The sequence below is a fragment of the Ranitomeya imitator genome, chromosome 10 (assembly GCF_032444005.1).
Source record: "Ranitomeya imitator isolate aRanImi1 chromosome 10, aRanImi1.pri, whole genome shotgun sequence".
NCBI lineage: Eukaryota > Metazoa > Chordata > Amphibia > Anura > Dendrobatidae > Ranitomeya > Ranitomeya imitator.
The window spans coordinates 3,962,578-3,988,718 of record NC_091291.1 but is presented as its reverse complement, the minus strand read 5'-3'; the positions used below and the strand labels follow the sequence as shown (position 1 = coordinate 3,988,718).

The following is a 26,141-nucleotide window of genomic DNA, read 5'->3' as shown; positions in this document are numbered from 1 at the left end:
TTTCGTTCTCCCCTTCTCTTCTCACCATTCCCGGCTATGTTTCGTTCTCCCCTTCTCTTCTCACCATTCCCGGCTATGTTTCGTGTTCCCCTTCTCTTCTCACCATTCCCCGGCTATGTTTCGTGTTCCCCTTCTCACCATTCCCCGGCTATGTTTCGTGTTCCCCTTCTCACCATTCCCGGCTATGTTTCGTTCTCCCCTTCTCTTCTCACCATTCCTCGGCTATGTTTCGTGTTCCCCTTCTCTTCTCACCACTCCCGGCTATGTTTTGTTCTCCCCTTCTCTTCTCGCCATTCCCGGCTATGTTTCGTTCTCCCCTTCTCTTCTCACCATTCCCGGCTATGTTTCGTGTTTCCCTTCTCTTCTCACCATTCCCCGGCTATGTTTCGTGTTCCCCTTCTCTTCTCACCATTCCCCGGCTATGTTTCGTGTTCTCCTTCTCTCCATTCGCCAGCTCTCTCCTCATTTGTCTGGACTCCTCTCACGACTCCCAGTTATGTTTCATGTTCCCCTTCTCTTCTCACCATTCCTCGGCTATGTTTCGTGTTCTCCTTCTCTCCATTCGCCAGCTCTCTCCTCATTTGTCTGGACTCCTCTCACCACTCCCAGTTATGTTTCATGTTCCCCTTCTCTTCTCACCATTCCTCGGCTATGTTTCGTGTTCTCCTTCTCTCCATTCGCCAGCTCTCTCCTCATTTGTCTGGACTCCTCTCACCACTCCCAGTTATGTTTCATGTTTCCCTTCTCTTCTCACCATTCCTCGGCTATGTTTTGTGTTCCCCTTCTCTTCTCACCATTCCCGGCTATGTGTCGTGTTCCCCTTCTCTTCTCACCATTTCCAGGCTATGTTTTGTGTTCCCCTTCTCTTCTCACCATTTCCCGACTCTCTCCTCATTCACCCGGTCTCATCTCACCATTCCCCGGCTATGTTTCGTGTTCCCCATTCGCCGGCTCTCTCCTCATTTGTCTGGACTCCTCTCACCACTCATAGTTATGTTTCATGTTCCCCTTCTCTTCTCACCATTCCACGGCTATGTTTCGTTCTCCCCTTCTCTTCTCACCACTCATAGTTATGTTTCATGTTCCCCTTCTCTTCTCACCATTCCCCGGCTATGTTTCATGTTCCCCTTCTCTTCTCACCATTCCCCGACTATGTTTCTTGTTTCCCTTCTCATCTCCCCATTCTCCGGCTATGTTTCGTGTTCCCCTTCTCTTCTCACCATTCCCCGGCTATGTTTCTTGTTTCCCTTCTCATCTCCCCATTCTCCGGCTATGTTTCGTGTTTCCCTTCTCTTCTCCCCATTCGCCAGCTCTCTCCTCATTTGTCTGGACTCCTCTCACCACTCATAGTTATGTTCCCCTTCTCTTCTCACCATTCCCCGGCTATGTTTCGTGTTCTCCTTCTCTTCTCACCATTCCCCGGCTATGTTTCGTGTTCCCCTTCTCTTCTCACCATTTCCCGGCTATGTTTCATGTTCCCCTTCTCTTCTCACCATTTCCTGGCTATGTTTCGTGTTTCCCTTCTCTTCTCCCCATTTCCTGGCTATGTTTCGTGTTTCCCTTCTCTTCTCACCATTCGCCGGCTCTCCTCATTTGTCTGGACTCCTCTCACCACTCATAGTTATGTTCCCCTTCTCTTCTCCCCATTCCCCGGCTATGTTTCATGTTCCCCTTCTCTTCTCACCATTCCCCGGCTATGTTTCTTGTTCTCCTTCTCTTCTCACCATTTCCCGGCTATGTTTCGTGTTTCCCTTCTCTTCTCACCATTCCCCGGCTATGTTTCGTGTTTCCCTTCTCATCTCCCCATTCGCTGGCTCTCTCCTCATTTGCCTGGTCTCATCTCACCATTGGCTGGCTCGATGTCTCATGATCTCCTTCTCTTCTCACCAGTCACCGTCTCTCTCATCATTCGCCCGGTCTCATCTCGCCATTTGCCGGCTCCACGTCTCATGTTCCCGGTCTATTCTCACCATTGGTCTATTCTCACCATTTATGTGTTTTTGTCTCTTCAGGCTAAATTCGAGTTGGTGACGTCAGAAGCTTCATACGTTAATAGTTTGTCCATAGTTGTGGATCATTTCCTGAACTCTCCAGAGCTCAATGAATGTCTAGGGGCTCAGGAGAAGCAGTGGCTTTTCTCTAAACTTCCAGAAGTCAAGGAAATCAGTGAGAGGTGAGAATATTTTAAAGCTTTTCCTTGACTTTTCTATTGTCCTTCACCATCATTTCAGACAGAGTGGGGTATGTGTGACTTATTTCAGGTCACCATAGAGGACTGTTGTTCTCCACCCACTGCATTCAATTTTTGGTGACTCTCCCTGTACATTCCAAAATCCGTGTAAAAAAAAAAAAAAAAAATTGCATGTATGATTTTCTTTGAGAGTCTGGGAGCCTGTATTGTGATAGTGATGGTAATAATCATTTATAGATTGCTCTGTCCATAGCCGCAGTTTGGCCTGTAGACCCATTGTACGTTTCCCTTTGAACTTGTATGTCCTGTCCTGGTTTAGGACCTGCAGAACCCACTGGGGCAGATTAAGGTTGGTTTTCTTTATGCCTGTCTAAAACATGACAATCATTGGAGAAAATTTCTCTCCAGTTATTGCGTGATTTCACGGTACTTACATTTGCTGCAGGTTTAGACTATCCTAAAGTCAGAAAATGAAATCCACAAATCCCACGGGAGGTTGCAGATTTGCACCAAAATTTGCTACATTATTCTAGTGTAAAACTTTACTAATGTATAACTTTTCGGAGGCTTAATTAACATGAAAAACTGTTGAGACTTGCGTGATAAATGTGGTTAAAACCATTTTCTATCCAAAGAATATTAATTGTAAAGGATGCATGCTTATGTGATGTGATACGGTTCTCCCTTGCACCACATCCACAGGTTCCTGGAAGACCTGGAGGAACGTCTGGAGGAAGACATCCTGAGATTTGATGTTTGTGACATTGTGTTACTGCACTGTCCGGAGCTGCGTAGAGTTTATCTTCCCTATGTCACCAACCAGGCCTATCAAGAACAGACCTACCAGCGGCTGCTGTAAGTGTCCCCTCCCGTCACAATCAGCATGGCCGAGCCGAGACGTCTTCATGTACTGGACAGTGTTGTCACAAGAGATGAATTATTAGGATGATCTGAACATGGTGGATGATGATCGCCTGCACTGGTAACACCCGGAAAGACAAAGTGCAGGCAATCGGAGTTTGCTTGAGGGTGACGATCAATGTTGCAGTGTGAACACGGCTCTGCTTGTGGTGTAATATGGTGCTATGTATATGTCGCCCCTACAGATTGGATAACACTCGCTTTCGTGGAGTCCTGGCCAAGCTGGAAGAAGACCAAGTGTGCCAGCGACTGCCCCTGACCTCCTTCCTTATCCTGCCCTTCCAGAGGATCATGCGTCTGAAGATGTTGGTGGAGGTAGGTGACGGGGATGTGCTCGGCCATGATCGGCCTCATATGTGCCCCTTATCTTCTCTGTAAAGACACATTTACATAAATGGACGCTCACTGATGAGCCTGGATGATCGGCTATTACATGATGCGAACGATGGATGGTTAATATGGCCGCTCGGTACATTCTCCATGTGCAGGACGACCGTGCTCCCGACAAGTCCCATAAAAGGTGCAATCCTCCATCACGAGCGTTTTCTCACTGCAGTCTCCAGGTCAATCTTTTGCTTTCTGTTATCAGGTTGGGGAGGCGCTGACTGTAGGACGTATGACTGCGACATAGGAAATCATGTCTTAGGAAAGATTTATTACCAAGCTTTCCCCTTCCCCACTGTCGGAGTTGTCATGTGTTCCTTTCTTTGCAGAACATCTTGAAGCACACGGCCCCCGGGTCCCATAATGAAGAGACAGCGAGCCAAGCCTTCACTGAGCTCAAGAAGGTGAGCGGAGGGTGGGAATGGGCAGGTCACACTGGGGGTGATGGAGAAATGGCGCCATGTAATCGTAGATAACTGCCGCCCAGGTGACGTGCCGCTCAGAGACCATGCATGTGTCCCATCCTGCTGACATCAATGTCTGTGCTCAGGAGCTTACAATCTAATGGCCGTACAGGGGAGCGTGCTCACGAAGCCAGAGATGCAGGTTTATGGGCCGCGGTCAGACATCTCGTCATTGCTGCCTCTGTGTACTCGGCGCAGTGTTGTAGACTGGGTGGTGGCACTGGAGGTGACAGGCGGCTGAGATGTGACACCCGGGTGTGATTATTGGGGAGGGGAGTGTTGGATGTGGCAGGACTGCTGAACATGTGGGGCCCACCTGGACTCAGTGTGACTGCGGCAGACGGGTGCAAATTGTGTTATAGTATCAACGGAAGAGCGAGGTGAGGGCACATTGCGAGGACCGGTCTGTGGAGGGAGGTGAGGTTTTATTCACCAGTGGGTTGCAAAAGCATTCTTGGCTTTTTACCCATTTTGTTACATTACAACTTTTGTAATCTGATTTGTGTGTGACACATCAGCACAAAATAGTCTTAAGTTGGTGAAGTGAGAAAAATATAAGCAGAATTTGAGATCAAATAACTAAAAATTGGCAGGTGCGTATGTATTCACGACTTTTGCCATGAAGCCCCTAAAAATTTCTGGTGTGATCAGTTCCTTTAGTCCAATGCTTAGTGACAGGACGTCCCCCTGTGTGCAATCGAAAGGTTGCATCTCTGTCAGTATATACACTTTACCTTTTCTGAAAGGCCGGAGGCTGCAACACCATGAACAAGAGGCACCACTGACCAAACACCATGAAGACCAAGGAGATCTCCAAACAACACCACAAAGACCAAGGAGATCTCCAAACAACACCACGAAGACCAAGGAGATCTCCAAACAACACCACGAAGACCAAGGAGATCTCCAAACACCACGAAGACCAAGGAGCTCTCCAAACAACACCACGAAGACAAAGGAGATCTCCAAACAACACCACGAAGACCAAGGAGATCTCCAAACACCACAAAGAACAAGGAGATCTCCACACAACACCACGAAGACCAAGGAGATCTCCAAACAACACCACGAAGACCAAGGAGATCTCCAAACAACACCACGAAGACCAAGGAGATCTCCAAACAACACCACGAAGACCAGAGGAAATCTCCAAACAACACCACGAAGACCAAGGAGCTCTCCAAACAACACCACGAAGACCAAGGAGATCTCCAAACAACACCACGAAGACCAAGGAGATCTCCAAACAACACCACGAAGACCAAGGAGATCTCCAAACAACACCACAAAGACCAAGGAGATCTCCAAACAACACCACAAAGACCAGAGGAGATCTCCAAACAACACCACAAAGACCAGAGGAGATCTCCACACAACACCACAAAGACCAAGGAGATCTCCAAACACCACGAAGACCAGAGATTTCCAAACAACATGAAGGCCAAGGAGATCTCCAAACAACACCACTGGTGCTAGTGAAAAGCGTCTCTCAGCTTGTCAGTTGTGAGCGAGTGTGGTGTCACATCAGTGGCTGTGTGGGCCACATCCTCTCACTCCCTGGGCCTCCCTGAACCTGTGTGCTCAGGGGGTATGTTGGTAAAACTGGGCCAAGCTCACTTTAGCTGTCCTCAGGGAATGCAGAATGTCACAATGGTGCAAGTGAGGAAACCATATGACATGAGCTTGCTGATGTAAAAAGTGACGTAAGGCGGGGTGGTGAGGTGTGGATTCGTCACATGTGGAGGGATTCTGTGTGATCTCTCGTGTCATCCTTCACAGGGGGTGAATAGTTATGCACTCTGAAGTTTTCAGTTATTTTGTCCCATTTGCTTCACAATAAAAAGAAAACCAAATATTTAAAGGAGTAGGTATGTTCTTTACATGAACTGATGCAAATCCTCAAAAAAAAAAAAACCCTCTAAAATTCCAGGTTGTGTGGTAGCATTTTCCATGTTTTGCTAAGGGGTGAATACTTTTGCAAGACACTGTAATTAAATGTTCATCCATCTCTATTGCCTGTTGACCCACCACCAAGACTGAGAGGCGAGTTCTCCTGCCTGATTACATTGTATGTTCACATTCATAATACATCAGTGATGTCGGTAAGGTGGGGAGGCGCTGACAACCTGTCACGTGGTGTATAGGCTGGTTGTCGGCAGGAATAGGTGGCTGAAGTATATTCTCTTCTTGCTCAGCTGGTGAAGGAGTGTAATTCCAGCGTACAGTCCATGAAGAGAACCGAGGAGCTCATTCATCTCAATAAGAAGATCCACTTTGAGAGTAAGGTGAGGACCTGTGGGCCGGTGACCTGTGGGCCGGTGATCGCCCCCGAGGCCGGTGATCGCCCCCGAGGCCATGCTCATGGATGCGGTAACGTGTCACTCTACACCTTGTATCTTGGCCTCTCTGCAGATTTTCCCGCTGATCTCGCAGTCTCGCTGGTTGGTGAAGCACGGAGAACTGACAGAACTGGACATGCAGATTCCGAACGCAGCCGGGTCACGGTTTAAGCTCAGCCCAAAACCGGTGTATCTGCATCTGTTTAATGACTGCCTCCTGCTGTCCAGGAAGAAGGAGTGAGTGTCCCGTCAGCCAGACCGACACGGGCGCCATTACCGTACATCGGTGCCCCCCACACACCTGTGTATTACAGGACCGTCTGCCGTCGGTGCCCGCACACATTTCTGCTGGTTGGGCTTCTGTTGTACGTGATCAGCCCCTCTTCCTTATTGCCGGCAGCACATTCCCGGTTTACAGTAGAAGTGCTGCCGAAAACAGTGATATTTGGGACTGTATGAACCAGGGGGTGATCCGATGCTCAGCATGTCCACACGGGTCAATGATGGGGAACGAGCGGTCCACGAAATAAAGGCCCATGTAGGCGAGCGGGTGATCGGAAACAAGCGTTACGGGCACGATGATTTATAATCTTAGAAAACCTTGTTCTCGGCAGCACATCTTCCTGTGTATCCGGTCTGTGCTGCCGAGAACCCAATGTTCTGTGCAGACTGAATAATCGCGTTACCAACTGTTCTGTGGGTGTGGAAGTGCGGTCAGCCGGGGGGTCAGCCAGGGTCATCACCGTATTAAACGCCCCCCCCTTCCTATCGGTTGACAGGTTGTGGTCGACAAGTGTAAACCCAGCAACCCAGCATAAGTGTGATGCGTGTGCACAACGACAGAGACCCCCAACCACGTAAAATGAGGAGAAAGCCGGGGGGCCACCTCTGAAAGGTGGAGGACATGGAGTTCTCTACAATTCGGATAGAAATGAGCAATGAGGGCCCCCTGCAGCCCCGAGGGGCCCCGCTCCATGCATCCACACAGTGTCCACGGGTCACTCACGCACCAGTAACAAAAATGGCGCTGGGGACACTACTGTCCATGTAGATTCCCAGAGGAAGTCGTATATAAGAGTGGCCCCGGGGTCCGTGTCAGTGGGGGAGGGAGGCTTCTACATTGCATCCTGCTCCTTTGCTCAGGGTGTAAATAGGTGAGAAGTTAAAAGTAGCAGAAGTCCTAACCAGTGACGTCCGCACTCGGCCCCCTGGTCCCCTACAGTTCTGGATTGCTAAGAAACGGCTAAAATGACCCCAAAAATGATAATCTAATAAATGCGTGACTGAGAACAAAGCTGATCATTCCCTATACCTCCACCACGTGGCACAGCGGGTGTCAAGTGTGGCCCAGAGGGCGTCCGGCATGGCCCAGAGGGCGTCCGGCGTGGCCCATGGTGTCCAGCGTGGCCCATGGCGTCCAGCATGGCACAGTGGGTGTCCGGTGTGGCACGGGGGTGTCTGGTGTGGCCCATGGTGTCCAGCATGGCACAGTGGGTGTCCGGTGTGGCTCAGGGCATCGAGTGTGAAACTGGGGGGTGTCCAGCGTGGCACAGAGGGTGTCCGGTGTGGCACAGGGCGTCCAGTGTGGCAGGGAGGGCATCGAGCATAGCATGGGGGCGTCTGGCGTGGCACAGGGGCCATCTGGTGTGGCACAGAGGGCGTCCGGTGAGGACTCCGGGGGTCACTGTCCTCTTCAAGCTGCTCCCGGGTTTCCGCTCCGTGGTCTCCGGTTCACTGCTTGCTTTGTACTGTCAGCTGATACATCTTCCTTTCTTTGGGTCACTGTTCTCTGCGCTCCGCAGGTTGGGCCGCTTTGCCGTGTTCGCGCACGCTCAGGTGTGTGACCTGAAAGTGACGGATTTGAGCTGGAAGTTGCAGGAGGTTCCTGGGGAGGTGTTCCACGTCCAGCTGTGCCACGAGCAGAAACCAAAGCACCAGATACTGCTGCGAGCGCAGAGCGAGTGAGTGCGGGGGGAACACTGCGCTACACCAGTGTTATGGGGTCACCATTACATGACCGCAGAATAACTGCAAACATCACCCGTCTCTCCTCCATATATGCTGGTTCTCACTGTCTGTCCTTTCAGGAGCCAGAAGCAGCGCTGGATCTCGGCCATGTGTCCCTCCAACCCACTCAGTGACCTCGAGAACCTGACGGAAAGTGAAGGTGAGATCACCGGGAATAATGAGAACGTTAGCGCCTCGCCCCCCGCTAATGTGCTGCTGCGCCCCCCGAACACGCAAGACGCGCGCTACCACCTTATACTCTGCCTCTCCTTACAGACGCCCCACAAGTGCAGTGCATCAAGGCTTACACGGCACAGGAGCACGACGAGCTCACCCTGGAGAAAGCCGACATCCTCCGCCTCACCGCCAAGACCACCGATGGTGAGAGCGCCGCACACCGAGCGATGACTGCTGGTCTGTCACCACAGATCTCCTCTCCTTCATATTCTCAAACATAGCAGCAGTATTATAGTAGTTATATTCTTGTACATAGGAGCAGTATTATAGTAGTTATATTCTTGTACATAGGAGCAGTATTATAGTAGTTATATTCCTGTACATAGGAGCAGTATTATAGTAGTTATATTCCTGTACATAGGGGCAGTATTATAGTAGTTATATTCTTGTACATAGGAGCAGTATTATAGTAGTTATATTCTTGTACATAGGGGCAGTATTATAGTAGTTATATTCTTGTACATAGGAGCAGTATTATAGTAGTTATATTCTTGTACATAGGGGCAGTATTATAGTAGTTATATTCTTGTACATAGGAGCAGTATTATAGTAGTTATATTCCTGTACATAGGGGCAGTATTATAGTAGTTATATTCTTGTACATAGGAGCAGTATTATAGTAGTTATATTCTTGTACATAGGGGCAGTATTATAGTAGTTATATTCTTGTACATAGGGGCAGTATTATAGTAGTTATATTCTTGTACATAGGAGCAGTATTATAGTAGTTATATTCTTGTACATAGGGGGCAGTATTATAGTAGTTATATTCTTGTACATAGGGGCAGTATTGTAGTAGTTATATTCTTGTACATAGGGAGCAGTATTATAGTAGTTATATTCTTGTATATAGGAGCAGTATTATAGTAGTTATATTCTTGTATATAGGGGCAGTATTATAGTAGTTATATTCTTGTACATAGGGGCAGTATTATAGTAGTTATATTCTTGTACATAGGGGCAGTATTATAGTAGTTATATTCTTGTACATAGGAGCAGTATTATAGTAGTTATATTCTTGTATATAGGAGCAGTATTATAGTAGTTATATTCTTGTACATAGGGGCAGTATTATAGTAGTTATATTCTTGTACATAGGGGCAGTATTATAGTAGTTATATTCTTGTACATAGGAGCAGTATTATAGTAGTTATATTCTTGTATATAGGAGCAGTATTATAGTAGTTATATTCTTGTACATAGGAGCAGTATTATACTAGTTATATTCTTGTACATAGGGAGCAGTATTATAGTAGTAGTTATATTCTTGTATATAGGGGCAGTATTATAGTAGTTATATTCTTGTACATAGGGGCAGTATTATACTAGTTATATTCTTGTACATAGGAGCAGTATTATAGTAGTTACCGTATATTCTTGTATATAGGGGCAGTATTATAGTAGTTATATTCTTGTACATAGGGGCAGTATTATACTAGTTATATTCTTGTACATAGGAGCAGTGTTATAGTAGTTATATTCTTGTACATAAAGGCAGTATTATACTAGTGATATTCTTGTACATAGGGGCAGTATTATAGTAGTTATATTCTTGTACATAGGGCCAGTATTATACTAGTTATATTCTTGTACATAGGAGCAGTATTATACTAGTTATATTCTTGTACATAGGAGCAGTATTATAGTAGTTATATTCTTGTACATAGGGGACAGTATTATAGTAGTTATATTCTTGTACATAGGGGCAGTATTATAGTAGTTATATTCTTGTACATAGGAGCAGTATTATAGTAGTTCTATTCTTGTACATAGGAGCAGTATTATAGTAGTTATATTCTTGTACATAGGGGCAGTATTATACTAGTTATATTCTTGTACATAGGAGCAGTATTATAGTAGTTATATTCTTGTACATAGGGGGCAGTATTATAGTAGTTATATTCTTGTACATAGGGGCAGTATTATACTAGTTATATTCTTGTACATAGGAGCAGTATTATAGTAGATATATTCTTGTACATAGGAGCAGTATTATAGTAGTTATATTCTTGTACATAGGAGCAGTATTATAGTAGTTATATTCTTGTACATAGGAGCAGTATTATAGTAGTTATATTCTTGTACATAGGGGCAGTATTATAGTAGTTATATTCTTGTACATAGGGGCAGTATTATAGTAGTTATATTCTTGTACATAGGGGCAGTATTATAGTAGTTATATTCTTGTACATAGCAGTATTATAGTAGTTATATTCTTGTACATAGGAGCAGTATTATACTAGTTATATTCTTGTACATAGGAGCAGTATTATAGTAGTTATATTCTTGTACATAGGGGCAGTATTATAGTAGTTATATTCTTGTACATAGCAGTATTATAGTAGTTATATTCTTGTACATAGGAGCAGTATTATAGTAGTTATATTCTTGTACATAGGAGCAGTATTATAGTAGTTATATTCTTGTACATAGCAGTATTATAGTAGTTATATTCTTGTACATAGGGGCAGTATTATAGTAGTTATATTCTTGTACATAGGGGCAGTATTATAATAGTTATATTCTTGTACATAGGGGCAGTATTATAGTAGTTATATTCTTGTACATAGCAGTATTATAGTAGTTATATTCTTGTACATAGGAGCAGTATTATAGTAGTTATATTCCTGTACATAGGGGCAGTATTATAGTAGTTATATTCTTGTACATAGGGGCAGTATTATAATAGTTATATTCTTGTACATAGGAGCAGTATTATAGTAGTTATATTCTTGTACATAGCAGTATTATAGTAGTTATATTCTTGTACATAGGGGCAGTATTATAGTAGTTATATTCTTGTACATAGGGGGCAGTATTATAGTAGTTATATTCTTGTACATAGGGGGCAGTATTATAGCAGTTATATTCTTGTATATAGGGGGCAGTATTATAGTAGTTATATTTTTGTACATAGGGGGCAGTAGTTGCTTACTAGGGGAAGTAACAAGGATCACAGGTAAAAATTACTTGTAGGGTAAAGAAAATGTGTTTTGTGTCCAATGTGATATTTAGTTTTTGTGAATGTTTAGGCTGTTTTTCTGCTTCTGTCCTCGTTTGACATGCCCATGTCTGTGTCTCGATGCTCGGGGCCATTGTATAACCAGTGTCTTACTTTTTGGCAGGATGGATGGAAGGTATTCGACTTTCGGATGGAGAGAGGGGTTGGGTGCCAGCAACTCATGTGGAGGAAATCACCAGTAAGAACGCTCGGCTGCGCAATCTCCGGGAGAACAAGAGGATCAATCACGCCACTAGTAAACTGGAGATGAAGCCCCCGTAGCCCAGAGACCACGCAATGACGTACCCTGGGGGTTGTGGTCCGCACAGAGAACATTTCAATGTCCTGCACATTTCAGCAGTCTCCTGTAGTTCACCTTTTCCTTGTTTGCTCACGTGGCCCCGTCCTATCTTCTGGGGCCCTTGACCTTGTCACACAGGACTGCTGCGCTTTACTTCACCTGCTCCCCCCCAAGCCGCCGTGTTACAGGGGGCGACTATACCCATCAGATCTGGGCCCCGGCTGTCCAGGATCACCGGGCAGAAGATCTGCAGCACGATAGTGACAAGGGCTGAGAGTTTCCAGTACCACACGACGTTCCGGCCTATGGTTTCCATATTGGGGTGCAGAAGATCCCGAGAGACATGGAAAGTGTGTAATCTAGATATGTGGTGGTCACAAGGCTCCTTATGGCCCCGCAAGACGTGGCCCCGCCGGAGCGTTCTGTACATAGTTGTGTAATTACATTTCTTCAGATTAGCGTCTGTGTTATTTCCCCAGACTGCGGCGTTGGTGATGCCAGAACACGACCACTTCACAGGATTCCTCACCAGATCTGTGCCGGAGGCGCCACGTATTACTGCACCGACACGGCATCATTAGGATCCTGCCACGGGGGGCTTCCATTACTGATTCACAGGGGCGGCGGTACACACACCAGACATGGGGATCTTTGTATGGTGCTTCATTCAGAGGCCATTGTAGGAAAACTCATCAGTGTGAACATCTACCAGGAGACCTGTTGGGCACACAATAAGTCAGGGCGAGCGCCGCTCCGTAATATTAAGATTGCATCAGCGGGTGAGGAGGAGTCGTGGGGTAAGTAACCAGACAGAGATGGAAAATGGAGGCTTCACTCCTGTATTTAGTCAGGATCATGTATCTGTAGACGTCCCGGCACCTCCGGCCTCGGCTGCTGTCACCGAGGTTAGTGATGGTTGTCTGAGGACACTTCTAAGGCTGTGTGCCCACGTTGCGTTTTACCCATGGCAAGGAGTTGCGGAAAGGCAGTGGACGTTTCCGCAGCATTTCTGCAACGTGGGCACACGGCCTGACACTGAATCTAAGAATCGCCAGGACCCCCTGCCGGCAGCTCCGGTGTGATCACTGCCCAGGCCCGTCCATGCTAGGAGACAAGTCGGGAAATCCTGCTGTCACAAATCACAGGGAGGATATTTTTACCATCCCACCCCGCTGACCCCAATGTGCCATGAACCGGGGTGGTTTGGTTGCCCCACTTCTTTTCTGAAGGAGATTTATCTATATCCCACTTCCGGTTTGGAACTTGCAGCTCTCTGGCGCCCCCTTACCATCAGGTCAGACTAGATACTGCACCTAGGGTAATTAGTCGCCAGAAAGGCTGCCTGCTATGTACTGGCTAATGGGGCACACTGCAGCGAGGGCAATATAACTACTCCCACTCAGGCGGGAACAATAATTATCAACGCCGCTGTCACTACCAGGTTTCCCAAAAGCGCAGGACAAATCTGCTGCCACCAGCTCCGATTTCTTAACTAATAACGGGTCCGGAGACAACCCAAATTAGTAGCGCAATTCACTTCAGAGGACGTGACAGTACGTTATAGAGCAAGGAGAGACAAAGCTAGTAATTTTACATATTTTACACCAAAAGGTAGGCAGTATTTACAGATGGGTAAAAAGATATTATAAAAGACAAGTATCATATGTACAGTACAATTGCAAATAAAAAGGGATTAACGGTGAAAATCAACTTACAGTTCTTTCATGTCATTCAATGGTACACCATGTGGGGGGAGGGGGGAACCTTCCCCAAAATCTTCAGGTCAGATTGCAAAGCCTGTCGTAGCTGAATTCCTCGGCAAAAGACCCTCCCCTTTGTTTGGGTATCTGAGTTGTATACAGTTACGTCCATATATATTTGGACAGAGACAACATTTTTCTAATTTTGGTTACAGACATTACCACAATGAATTTTAAACAAAACAATTCAGATGCAGTTGAAGTTCAGACTTTCAGCTTTCATTTGAGGGGATCCACATTAAAATTGGATGAAGGGTTTAGGAGTTTCAGCTCCTTTACACGTGCCACCCTGTTTTTAAAGGGACCAAAAGTAATTGGACAATTGACTCCAAGGCTATTTCATGGACAGGTGTGGGCAATCCCTTCGTTATGTCATTCTCAATTAAGCAGATAAAAGGCCTGGAGTTGATTTGAGGTGTGGTTTTGGCATTTGGAAGGTTTTTCTGTGAAGTAAACATGCGGTCAAAGGAGCTCTCCGTGCGGGTGAAACAAGCCATCCTTAGGGCATGTGCACACGATGCGGTTTTTGCTGCGGATCCGCAGCGGATTTGACCGCTGCGGATCCGCAGCAGTTTTCCCAAAGTTTACAGTACCATGTAAACCTATGGGAAACAAAAACCGCTGTGCCCACGATGCGGAAAAATCCGCGCAGATTCGCTGCGGAAAAAAAGGAGCATGTCACTTCTTTGTGCGGATTCCGCAGCGGTTTTCAACATGCACCAATAGGAAAGTGCTGTTGAAAACCCGCAGAGGAATCCGCAGAAGAAACCGCAGTAAAATCCCCAGTGAAAACCGCAGCGGTTTTGCACTGCGGATTTTCCAATTCCGCTGCGGAAAAATCCGCAGCAGAATCCGCATCGTGTGCACATACCCTTAAGCTGCGAAAACAGAAAAAACCGTCAAATGAAAGCTGAGTCCGAACTTCAACTGCATCTGAATTGTTTTGCTTAAAATTCATTGTGGTAACGTCTATAACCAAGATTAGAAAAATGTCTCTGTCCAAATATATATGGACTTAACTGTACCTTTGCCCCAAACTAAGGGTCTCCCCCTTGGATGACCTCATGGGGTGGGCAGAGCTATGGAATGCACCCCTCTTCCTTGAGTATACGAATAAACATCATCCCACCTATATCGGCGTATGAACCTCGTAGAAAGACAACACCCGTGTCGTTATGCTCAGCGTGACAAAAGGATTCGTTTTTAAGTATAGACATGGGGTAGCTGGGTGACCCAGTTATGTAGTAATATGTTTCTCAATTGGACTGGTTCTGGAACCTAGAAAACTCACTGGCTGGAGGTCCTTTCAAGGCACATACCATGGGAGAGAATCGGGACGAAGGCACAGCCGTATGACCTGGGGTTAATGAAGCTGCACACACCAGGGATTACGGGTGCCACTTCCAAAGAAAGAGAATCTGTATGACCATAGAAAGCGGATTGGCACATACCGTCCCGTGCAACAAAATACTTTATTGTGGCATCATACCAACAGCAGCCAGATAAAACCTACAGATGACGATCGTTTCACGCTTACATTGCGCTTCAACAATGTAATGTAAGCGTGATCGTCTGTAGTTGCTCCACTGTTTTATTTGCCTGCTGTTCGTATGATGCCACAATAAAGAATTTTGTTGCATGGGACAGTATGTGCCAATCCGCTTTCCTTTCAATCGAGGCACATGCCAAAAATGTATTTGCCCCACGTCTATCATTAACCGGTGCTATGATATTTACGTTTGCAAGGACAAAGGAACCTTGGTTTTTCCATGTGCTTCTACTTGTACTTTCAGTTTAAGGCCGGGATCACACATGCGAGAAACACGTCCGTGTCTCGCATGTGAAATCCCTCCTCTGGCGCCGGCACTCCAGAGCGGAGCGTGCGGCTGCATAGTAACACATGGAGCCGCACGCTCCGCTCTGGAGTGCCGGCGCCAGAGCTTGGATTTCACATGCGAGACATGGACATGTTTCTTGCATGAGTGATCCCGGCCTAAGGCAAAAAAACTCAGTGAGGGCTGCTGGCACGCTGGTCTCACATTACAGCTGTATAGCGGGGGGAGGGGGAGTGAAATCAGCGAGTGTCTGGAACCATGGACCTTCTAGAAAATTACTCAGACCATGGCATATTTACATTATCGTGACACCTGCCGGCAGCTCCTGTGTGATCACCGACCAGCGCCGTCCCCGCTGGGAAACAAGTGTGGCAACGCTGCCGGCAGCTGCTGTGTGATCACCGACGAGACCCAAGATGCTGCTGGCAGCTTCTATGTGATTATCGACCAGTGCAGTCCATGCTGGGAGACAGGTACAAAGACTGTTGTGAATTCTGCTTTTGGGTTCCCTCCAGTGGTTGTAGGTGGGAATGCAGTTGTCTCTGAGTCGCAGTCCTGGCCAGGTGTATCTGCTGATTGCAGTTCTGACTGGGATATTTAGGTGTGCAGGATTCATTAGTCCTTGCCAGTTGTCAATGTTTCTTGGGAAGTGTTGGATCTCTTTCTGGCTTCTCCTGCTTAGCTGCCAATTCAGCAAAGATAAGTGTCTGTTTCTTTTTCTGTGGCACACATGCAGTGTGCTTATATTCTGTGCTATTCATTTGTTTTCTCTTGTCCAGCTTAGACTGTGTCAGTGTTTTCTCAGTCTTGTTGGATTCTGTGGAGTTGCAGATATACGCTCCACATCTTTAGTTAGATGGTGGAGTTTTTGTATTTTCTGCTGTGGATATTTTTGGAAGTGTTTTAATACTGACCGCTTAGTATCCTGTCCTATCCTTTCCTATTTTAACTAGAGTGGCCTCTTTTGCTAAATCCTGTTTCCTGCCTGCGTGTGTCTTTTCCTCTACTACTCACAGTCATTATTTGTGGGGGGCTGCCTATCCTTTGGGGTTCTGCTCTGAGGCAAGGTAGAATTCCTATTTCCACCTATAGGGGTATTTAGTCCTCCGGCTGTGTCGAGGTGTCTAGGTTTTGTTAGGCACACCCCACGGCTACTTCTAGTGCGGTGTTAATATCAGGGTTTGCGGTCAGTATAGTTACCACCTACTCCAGTGAAAGTTATCCATGCTGCTCCAAGGTCACCTGATCATAACAAAAGACACTGCAGGTTTAGGTCACGCACACTGCTCACAGTAGGACGAGGAATGTGCAGCTGGTGATGTTGTGTTGACAAACGACTCCTTGGACACTTTGGAGAACTGGCACCACTAGATCCACGACCAAATCAATATAACACCGACCTGTCAGTGCACCTGAATAGACTAGACGGGTCCAGCTACAATATACCACCCCACACCAAAGATGTAGGACTGATGCAGATATGGCTTGTGAAAGCCTTTTCATGATGTTGCCCATGTGGTCTCCAGAGCAATCTCCAGCTATCACTGTGTCCAAGACAAAACTCATCGCTGAAGAGGAGAAACCTGTATACCAGACTCTGTTGCCATGTTGCTCCGTACCATGATCACTATTGACAGCTGAGGACAAAGGACACCTGTAGCTGGGCGTGCGGCCCATAGCCCAATGTCCTGCAGAAGCCAGATGCTGATGGGTGTAGACACTGATGAACTAGGCGTAATATGTGAAGTCTCATTTCAATTGTACAGAACGTGCAACCAGTACTGCGGCCATTTCTCAACAGTGTCCCAAGATCCCGGTCTGTACACAATCTCCCCAGACCGCCTGCATAACCTAAACCTGCTCCTGTGCCGGCAGCGTTCCGGACTTGTCTCCATCGAGTACATAGGAGACGTCATCGGTCGGTGATTATACAGGAGCGAATTCTGACGACTTGTCCATTCAGCAACAGAACCTTCTTCAGAAGCCAATTAATAACCTCAACCGATCCTGTACTGATCCTGAGTTACATCCTGTATTATACTCCAGAGCTGCACTCACTATTCTGCTGGTGCAGTCACTGTGTTCATACATTACATTACTGATCCTGAGTTATATCCTGTATTATACTCCAGAGCTGCACTCACTATTCTGCTGGTGCAGTCACTGTGTACATACATTACTGATCCTGAGTTACATCCTGTATTATACCCCAGAGCTGCACTCACTATTCTGCTGGTGCAGTCACTGTGTACATACATTACATTACTGATCCTGAGTTACATCCTGTATTATACCCCAGAGCTGCACTCAATATTCTGCTGGTGCAATCACTGTGTACATACATTACATTACTGATCCGGAGTTACCTCCTGTATTATACCCCAGAGCTGCACTCACTATTCTGCTGGTGCAGTCACTGTGTACATACATTACATTACTGATCCTGAGTTACCTCCTGTATTATACTCCAGAGCTGCACTCACTATTCTGCTGGTGCAGTCACTGTGTACATACATTACATTACTGATCCTGAGTTACATCCTGTATTATACTCCAGAGCTGCACTCACTATTCTGCTGGTGCAGTCACTGTGTTCATACATTACATTACTGATCCTGAGTTATATCCTGTATTATACTCCAGAGCTGCACTCACTATTCTGCTGGTGCAGTCACTGTGTACATACATTACATTACTGATCCTGAGTTACATCCTGTATTATACCCCAGAGCTGCACTCACTATTCTGCTGGTGCAGTCACTGTGTACATACATTACATTACTGATCCGGAGTTACCTCCTGTATTATACCCCAGAGCTGCACTCACTATTCTGCTGGTGCAGTCACTGTGTACATAAATTACATTACTGATCCTGAGTTACCTCCTGTATTATACTCCAGAGCTGCACTCACTATTCTGTTGGTGCAGTCACTGTGTACATACATTACTGATCCTGCATTACATCCTGTATTATACTCCAGAGCTGCACTCACTATTCTGCTGGTGCAGTCACTGTGTACATACATTACATTACTGATCCTGAGTTACCTCCTGTATTATACTCCAGAGCTGCACTCACTATTCTGCTGGTGCAGTCACTGTGTACAAAGATTACATTCCTGATCCTGAGTTACATCCTATATTATACCCCAGAGCTGCACTCACTATTCTGCTGATGCAATCATTGTGTGCATACATTACATTACTGATCCTGAGTTACTTCCTGTATTATACCCCAGAGCTGCACTCACTATTCTGCTGGTGCAGTCACGGTGTACATACATTACTGATCCTGAGTTACATCCTGTATTATACCCCAGAGCTGCACTCAATATTCTGCTGGTGCAGTCACTGTGTACATACATTACATTACTGATCCTGAGTTACCTCCTGTATTATACTCCAGAGCTGCACTCACTATTCTACTGGTGCAGTCACTGTATACATACATTACATTACTGATCCTGAGTTACTTCCTGTATTATACCCCAGAGCTGCACTCACTATTCTGCTGGTGCAGTCACTGTGTACATACATTACATTACTGATCCTGAGTTACATCCTGTATTATACTCCAGAGCTGCACTCACTATTCTGCTGGTGCAGTCACTGTGTACATACATTACATTACTGATCCTGAGTTACATCCTGTATTATACTCCAGAGCTGCACTCACTATTCTGCTGGTGCAGTCACTGTGTACATACATTACATTACTGATCCTGAGTTACCTCCTGTATTATACTCCAGAGCTGCACTCACTATTCTGCTGGTGCAGTCACTGTGTACATACATTACATTACTGATCCTGAGTTACATCCTGTATTATACTCCAGAGCTGCACTCACTATTCTGCTGGTGCAGTCACTGTGTACATACATTACATTACTGATCCTGAGTTACCTCCTGTATTATACTCCAGAGCTGCACTCACTATTCTGCTGGTGCAGTCACTGTGTGCATACATTACATTACTGATCCTGAGTTACATCCTGTATTATACCCCAGAGCTGCACTCACTATTCTGCTGGTGCAGTCACTATGTACATACATTACATTACTGATCCTGAGTTACTTCCTGTATTATACTCCAGAGCTGCACTCACTATTCTGCTGGTGCAGTCACTGTGTGCATACATTACATTACTGATCCTGAGTTACATCCTGTATTATACTCCAGAGCTGCACTCACTATTCTGCTGGTGCAGTCACTGTGTACATACATTACATTACTGATCCTGAGTTACCTCCTGTATTATACTCCAGAGCTGCACTCACTATTCTGCTGGTGCAGTCACTGTGTACATACATTACATTACTGATCCTGAGTTACCTCCTGTATTATACTCCAGAGCTGCACTCACTATTCTGCTGGTGCAGTCACTGTGTGCATACATTACATTACTGATCCTGAGTTACATCCTGTATTATACTCCAGAGCTGCACTCACTATTCTGCTGGTGCAGTCACTGTGTGCATACATTACATTACTGATCCTGAGTTACATCCTGTATTATACCCCAGAGCTGCACTCACTATTCTGCTGGTGCAGTCACTGTGTACATACATTACATTACTGATCCTGAGTTACATCCTGTATTATACTCCAGAGCTGCACTCACTATTCTGCTGGTGCAGTCACTGTGTACATACATTACATTACTGATCCTGAGTTACCTCCTGTATTATACTCCAGAGCTGCACTCACTATTCTGCTGGTGCAGTCACTGTGTGCATACATTACATTACTGATCCTGAGTTACATCCTGTATTATACTCCAGAGCTGCACTCACTATTCTGCTGGTGCAGTCACTGTGTGCATACATTACATTACTGATCCTGAGTTACATCCTGTATTATACCCCAGAGCTGCACTCACTATTCTGCTGGTGCAGTCACTGTGTACATACATTACATTACTGATCCTGAGTTACATCCTGTATTATACTCCAGAGCTGCACTCACTATTCTGCTGGTGCAGTCACTGTGTACATACATTACATTACTGATCCTGAGTTACCTCCTGTATTATACTCCAGAGCTGCACTCACTATTCTGCTGGTGCAGTCACTGTGTGCATACATTACATTACTGATCCTGAGTTACCTCCTGTATTATACTCCAGAGCTGCACTCACTATTCTGCTGGTGCAGTCACTGTGTACATACATTACAATACTGATCCTGAGTTACCTCCTGTATTATACTCCAGAGCTGCACTCACTATTCTGCTGGTGCAGTCACTGTGTGCATACATTACATTACTGATCCTGAGTTACCTCCTGTATTATACTCCAGAGCTGCACTCACTATTCTGCCGGTGCAGTCACTGTGTGCATACATTACATTACTGATCCTGAGTTACCTCCTGTATTATACTCCAGAGCTGCACTCACTATTCTGCCGGTGCAGTCACTGTGTGCATACATTACATTACTGATCCTGAGTTACCTCCTGTATTATACTCCAGAGCTGCACTCACTATTCTGCTGGTGCAGGCACTGTGTGCACACATGATTGATCCGCAGTGTCCTCCTCAATTCCTGGGGTTCTCCGGATCCCTTTGTTACATATACTCAGGCGTTTCCCGGTACCATCCGGATCAGTCACTAATGTTAATAGTCCGGTGGTCGCTGCGGTCCATGATCACAGGTACAGGCTGTCACGCTCGGGTCCGGGGAGCCGCCGGCCGGTCCGCGCACTGCGATGTGATTGTCGCCCGTGTTACGTGGCCGTGTGCCGCACAGTACGAGAAGCTCGGTCCTATATATCGTCATGTTGAGGTCTCACTGCAGAGCTGAGATCAGACTCCGGCTGCCGGTGGCCTCTTCCCGGGTCTTCATCCCAGCCAGGAGCCGGAGGTTACTTAATGTCAGGGCTCAGGTGCGGCGTCACCACCTGGGAGGCAGCAGGTAACGGCATCAGGGCGATGGTGGGAGCAGATGACTGAGGGAAGCGCACAGCTAAACAGCCATCAGAAGCATCTGCTCAGCCGAGAGACCACCGGGGACCACCACAGGCCGGGAACAAAGGGTTTGTGCATGTTATAATCTCTAATACTGAGACTGGATTTTATGCTGTGAGGTTCGTGCAGTGTGAGGCTACTTTCACATTAGCGTCGGTACGGGACCGTCGCATACTGTGTAAGCGCCGCACATCGGGGGCAGCGGATGCATTTTTCCAGCGCATCCGCTGCCCCATTGTGAGTTGCGGGGAGGTGGGGGCGGAGCTCCGGCCACGCATGCGCGGCCGCAAATGGCGGACACAACGCAGCAAAAAACGTTACATGTAACGTTTTTTGCTGCCGACGGTCCGCCACAACACGACGCAACCGTCGCACGACAGTTGCGACTTGTGTCAATGCGTCGCTAATGTTAGTCAATGGAGAAAAAACGCATCCTGCAAGCAATTTTGCAGGATGCGTTTTTTCTCCAAAACGACGCATTGCGACGTGCAGTGCACGACACTAGTGTGAAAGTAGCCTTAATGGTGCCAGGATTCTGATGTTTGGTGACAAGGTGCAGATTTCTATAGGGGAGGAACAACGAATGTAGGAGGAATGAACCCGAGACTGACACGAAGTGCTATAATACAATACATGCACTAGAGGGCGACATAACCTCACAAAACTATAGAACCAAAGCTTGTCTGACATGTACACGGTATATACACGGCACAGCACCCTCCTGCTGTATATATACACTGCACAGCACCACTCCTCCTGTATATATACACTGCACAGTACCACTCCTCCTGCTGTATATATACACTGCACAGCACCACTCCTCCTGTATATATACACTGCACAGCACCCTCCTGCTGTATATATACACTGCACAGCACCCTCCTGCTGTATATATACACTGCACAGTACCACATCTCCTGTATATATACACTGCACAGCACCCTCCTGTATATATATACACTGCACAGCACCCTCCTGCTGTATATATACACTGCACAGCACCACTCCTCCTGTATATATACACTGCACAGTACCACTCCTCCTGTATATATACACTGCACAGTACCACTCCTCCTGTCCTGTATATATACACTGCACAGTACCACTCCTCCTGTATATATACACTGCACAGTACCGCTCCTCCTGTATATATACACTGCACAGTACCACTCCTCCTGTATATATACACTGCACAGTACCACTCCTCCTGTGTATATATACACTGCACAGTACCACTCCTCCTGTATATATACACTGCACAGCACCACTCCTCCTGTGTATATATACTGCACAGTACCACTCCTCCTGTATATATACACTGCACAGCACCACTCCTCCTGTATATATACACTGCACAGTACCACTCCTCCTGTATATATACACTGCACAGTACCACTCCTCCTGTCCTGTATATATACACTGCACAGTACCACTCCTCCTGCTGTATATATACACTGCACAGTACCACTCCTCCTGTATATATACACTGCACAGTACCGCTCCTCCTGTATATATACACTGCACAGTACCACTCCTCCTGTATATATACACTGCACAGTACCACTCCTGCTGTATATATACACTGCACAGTACCACTCCTCCTGTATATATACACTGCACACTACCACTCCTCCTGTATATATACACTGCACAGTACCGCTCCTCCTGTATATATACACTGCACAGCACCGCTCCTCCTGTATATATACACTGCACAGCACCACTCCTCCTGTATATATACACTGCACAGTACCACTCCTCCTGTATATATACACTGCACAGCACCCTCCTGCTGTATATATACACTGCACAGTACCACTCCTCCTGTCCTCTATATATACACTGCACAGCACCACTCCTCCTGTATATATACACTGCACAGTACCACTCCTCCTGTATATATACACTGCACAGTACCACTCCTCCTGTATATATACACTGCACAGTACCACTCCTCCTGTATATATACACTGCACAGTACCACTCCTCCTGTATATATACACTGCACAGCACCCTCCTGCTGTATATATACACTGCACAGCACCCTCCTGCTGTATATATACACTGCACAGTACCCTCCTGCTGTATATATACACTGCACAGTACCACTCCTCCTGTATATATACACTGCACAGTACCACTCCTCCTGTATATATACACTGCACAGTACCACTCCTCCTGTATATATACACTGCACAGTACCACTCCTCCTGTATATATACACTGCACAGTACCTCTCCTCCTGTATATATACACTGCACAGTACCACTCCTCCTGTATATATACACTGCACAGTACCGCTCCTCCTGTATATATACACTGCACAGTACCACTCCTCCTGTATATATTCTCTGCACAGCACCCTCCTGCTGTATATATACACTGCACAGTACCACTCCTCCTGTCCTGTATATATACACTGCACAGCACCACTCCTCCTGTATATATACACTGCACAGCACCCTCCTGCTGTATATATACACTGCACAGTACCAATCCTCCTGTATATATACACTGCACAGTACCTCTCCTCCTGTCCTGTATATATACACTGCACAGCACCACTCCTCCTGTATATATACACTGCACAGTACCACTCCTCCTGTATATATTCTCTGCACAGCACCCTCCTGCTGTATATATACACTGCACAGTACCACTCCTCCTGTATATATACACTGCACAGTACCTCTCCTCCTGTCCTGTATATATACACTGCACAGCACCACTCCTCCTGCTGTATATATACACTGCACAGTACCACTCCTCCTGTATATATACACTGCACAGTACCACTCCTCCTGTATATATACACTGCACAGCACCCTCCTGTTGTGTATATATACACTGCACAGTACCACTCCTCCTGTATATATATATACTGCACAGTACCACTCCTCCTGTATATATACACTGCACAGTACCACTCCTGTATATATACACTGCACAGTACCACTCCTCCTGTATATATACACTGCACAGTACCACTCCTCCTGTATATATACACTGCACAGCACCCTCCTGCTGTATATATACACTGCACAGTACCACTCCTCCTGTATATATACACTGCACAGCACCCTCCTGCTGTATATATACACTGCACAGTACCACTCCTCCTGTATATATATACACTGCACAGTACCACTCCTCCTGTATATATACACTGCACAGTACCACTCCTCCTGTCCTGTATATATACACTGCACAGTACCACTCCTCCTGTGAATATATACACTGCACAGTACCACTCCTCCTGTATATATACACTGCACAGTACCACTCCTCCTGTATATATACACTGCACAGTACCACTCCTCCTGTATATATACACTGCACAGTACCACTCCTCCTGTATATATACACTGCACAGTACCACTCCTCCTGTATATATACACTGCACAGCACCCTCCTGCTGTATATATACACTGCACAGTACCACTCCTCCTGTATATATATACACTGCACAGTACCACTCCTCCTGTATATATACACTGCACAGTACCACTCCTCCTGTATATATACACTGCACAGTACCACTCCTCCTGTATATATACACTGCACAGTACCACTCCTCCTGTATATATATACACTGCACAGTACCACTCCTCCTGTATATATACACTGCACAGTACCACTCCTCCTGTATATATACACTGCACAGCACCGCTCCTCCTGTATATATACACTGCACAGCACCCTACTGTATATATACACTGCACAGCACCCTCCTGTATATATACACTGCACAGCACCCTCCTGCTGTATATATACACTGCACAGCACCCTCCTGTATATATACACTGCACAGTACCACTCCTCCTGTATATATACACTGCACAGCACCGCTCCTCCTGTATATATACACTGCACAGCACCGCTCCTCCTGTATATATACACTGCACAGCACCCTCCTGTATATATACACTGCACAGTACCACTCCTCCTGTATATATACACTGCACAGCACCGCTCCTCCTGTATATATACACTGCACAGCACCGCTCCTCCTGTATATATACACTGCACAGCACCCTCCTGCTGTATATATACACTGCACAGCACCCTCCTGCTGTATATATACACTGCACAGTACCACTCCTCCTGTATATATACACTGCACAGTACCACTCCTCCTGTATATATACACTGCACAGCACCGCTCCTCCTGTATATATACACTGCACAGCACCGCTCCTCCTGTATATATACACTGCACAGCACCCTCCTGTATACACTGCACAGCACCCTCCTGCTGTATATATACACTGCACAGTACCACTCCTCCTGTATATATACACTGCACAGTACCACTCCTCCTGTATATATACACTGCACAGTACCACTCCTCCTGTATATATACACTGCACAGCACCACTCCTCCTGTATATATACACTGCACAGCACCGCTCCTCCTGTATATACACTGCACAGCACCGCTCCTCCTGTATATATACACTGCACAGCACCGCTCCTCCTGTATATATACACTGCACAGCACCCTCCTGTATATATACACTGCACAGCACCCTCCTGCTGTATATATACACTGCACAGTACCACTCCTCCTGTATATATACACTGCACAGTACCACTCCTCCTGTATATATACACTGCACAGCACCCTCCTGCTGTATATATACACTGCACAGTACCACTCCTCCTGTATATATACACTGCACAGCACCCTCCTGCATATATACACTGCACAGCTCCCTCCTGCTGTATATATACA

At 46.3% G+C, this 26,141-nt stretch overlaps 1 protein-coding gene across 3 annotated transcripts in view; it reads left to right on the top strand.

Annotated features, from left to right (window-relative positions):
- Positions 1–12,303, top strand: part of ARHGEF19 (Rho guanine nucleotide exchange factor 19) — a 45,110-nt gene extending 32,807 nt beyond the window's left edge. For 2 of the 3 annotated variants that reach the window (XM_069742052.1, XM_069742051.1), the window contains exons 7-16: positions 2,013–2,173; positions 2,894–3,046; positions 3,298–3,427; positions 3,826–3,900; positions 6,156–6,245; positions 6,373–6,536; positions 8,102–8,260; positions 8,387–8,466; positions 8,583–8,687; positions 11,669–12,303. In XM_069742052.1, coding sequence (XP_069598153.1) covers positions 2,013–2,173; positions 2,894–3,046; positions 3,298–3,427; positions 3,826–3,900; positions 6,156–6,245; positions 6,373–6,536; positions 8,102–8,260; positions 8,387–8,466; positions 8,583–8,687; positions 11,669–11,826 — 1,275 coding nt within the window. In that variant the 3' untranslated portion in view covers positions 11,827–12,303. The remainder of the gene's footprint in view (positions 1–2,012; positions 2,174–2,893; positions 3,047–3,297; positions 3,428–3,825; positions 3,901–6,155; positions 6,246–6,372; positions 6,537–8,101; positions 8,261–8,386; positions 8,467–8,582; positions 8,688–11,668) is intronic. The other variant, XM_069742053.1, reaches the window with a different exon arrangement.
- Positions 12,304–26,141: the final 13,838 nt, after the last annotated feature.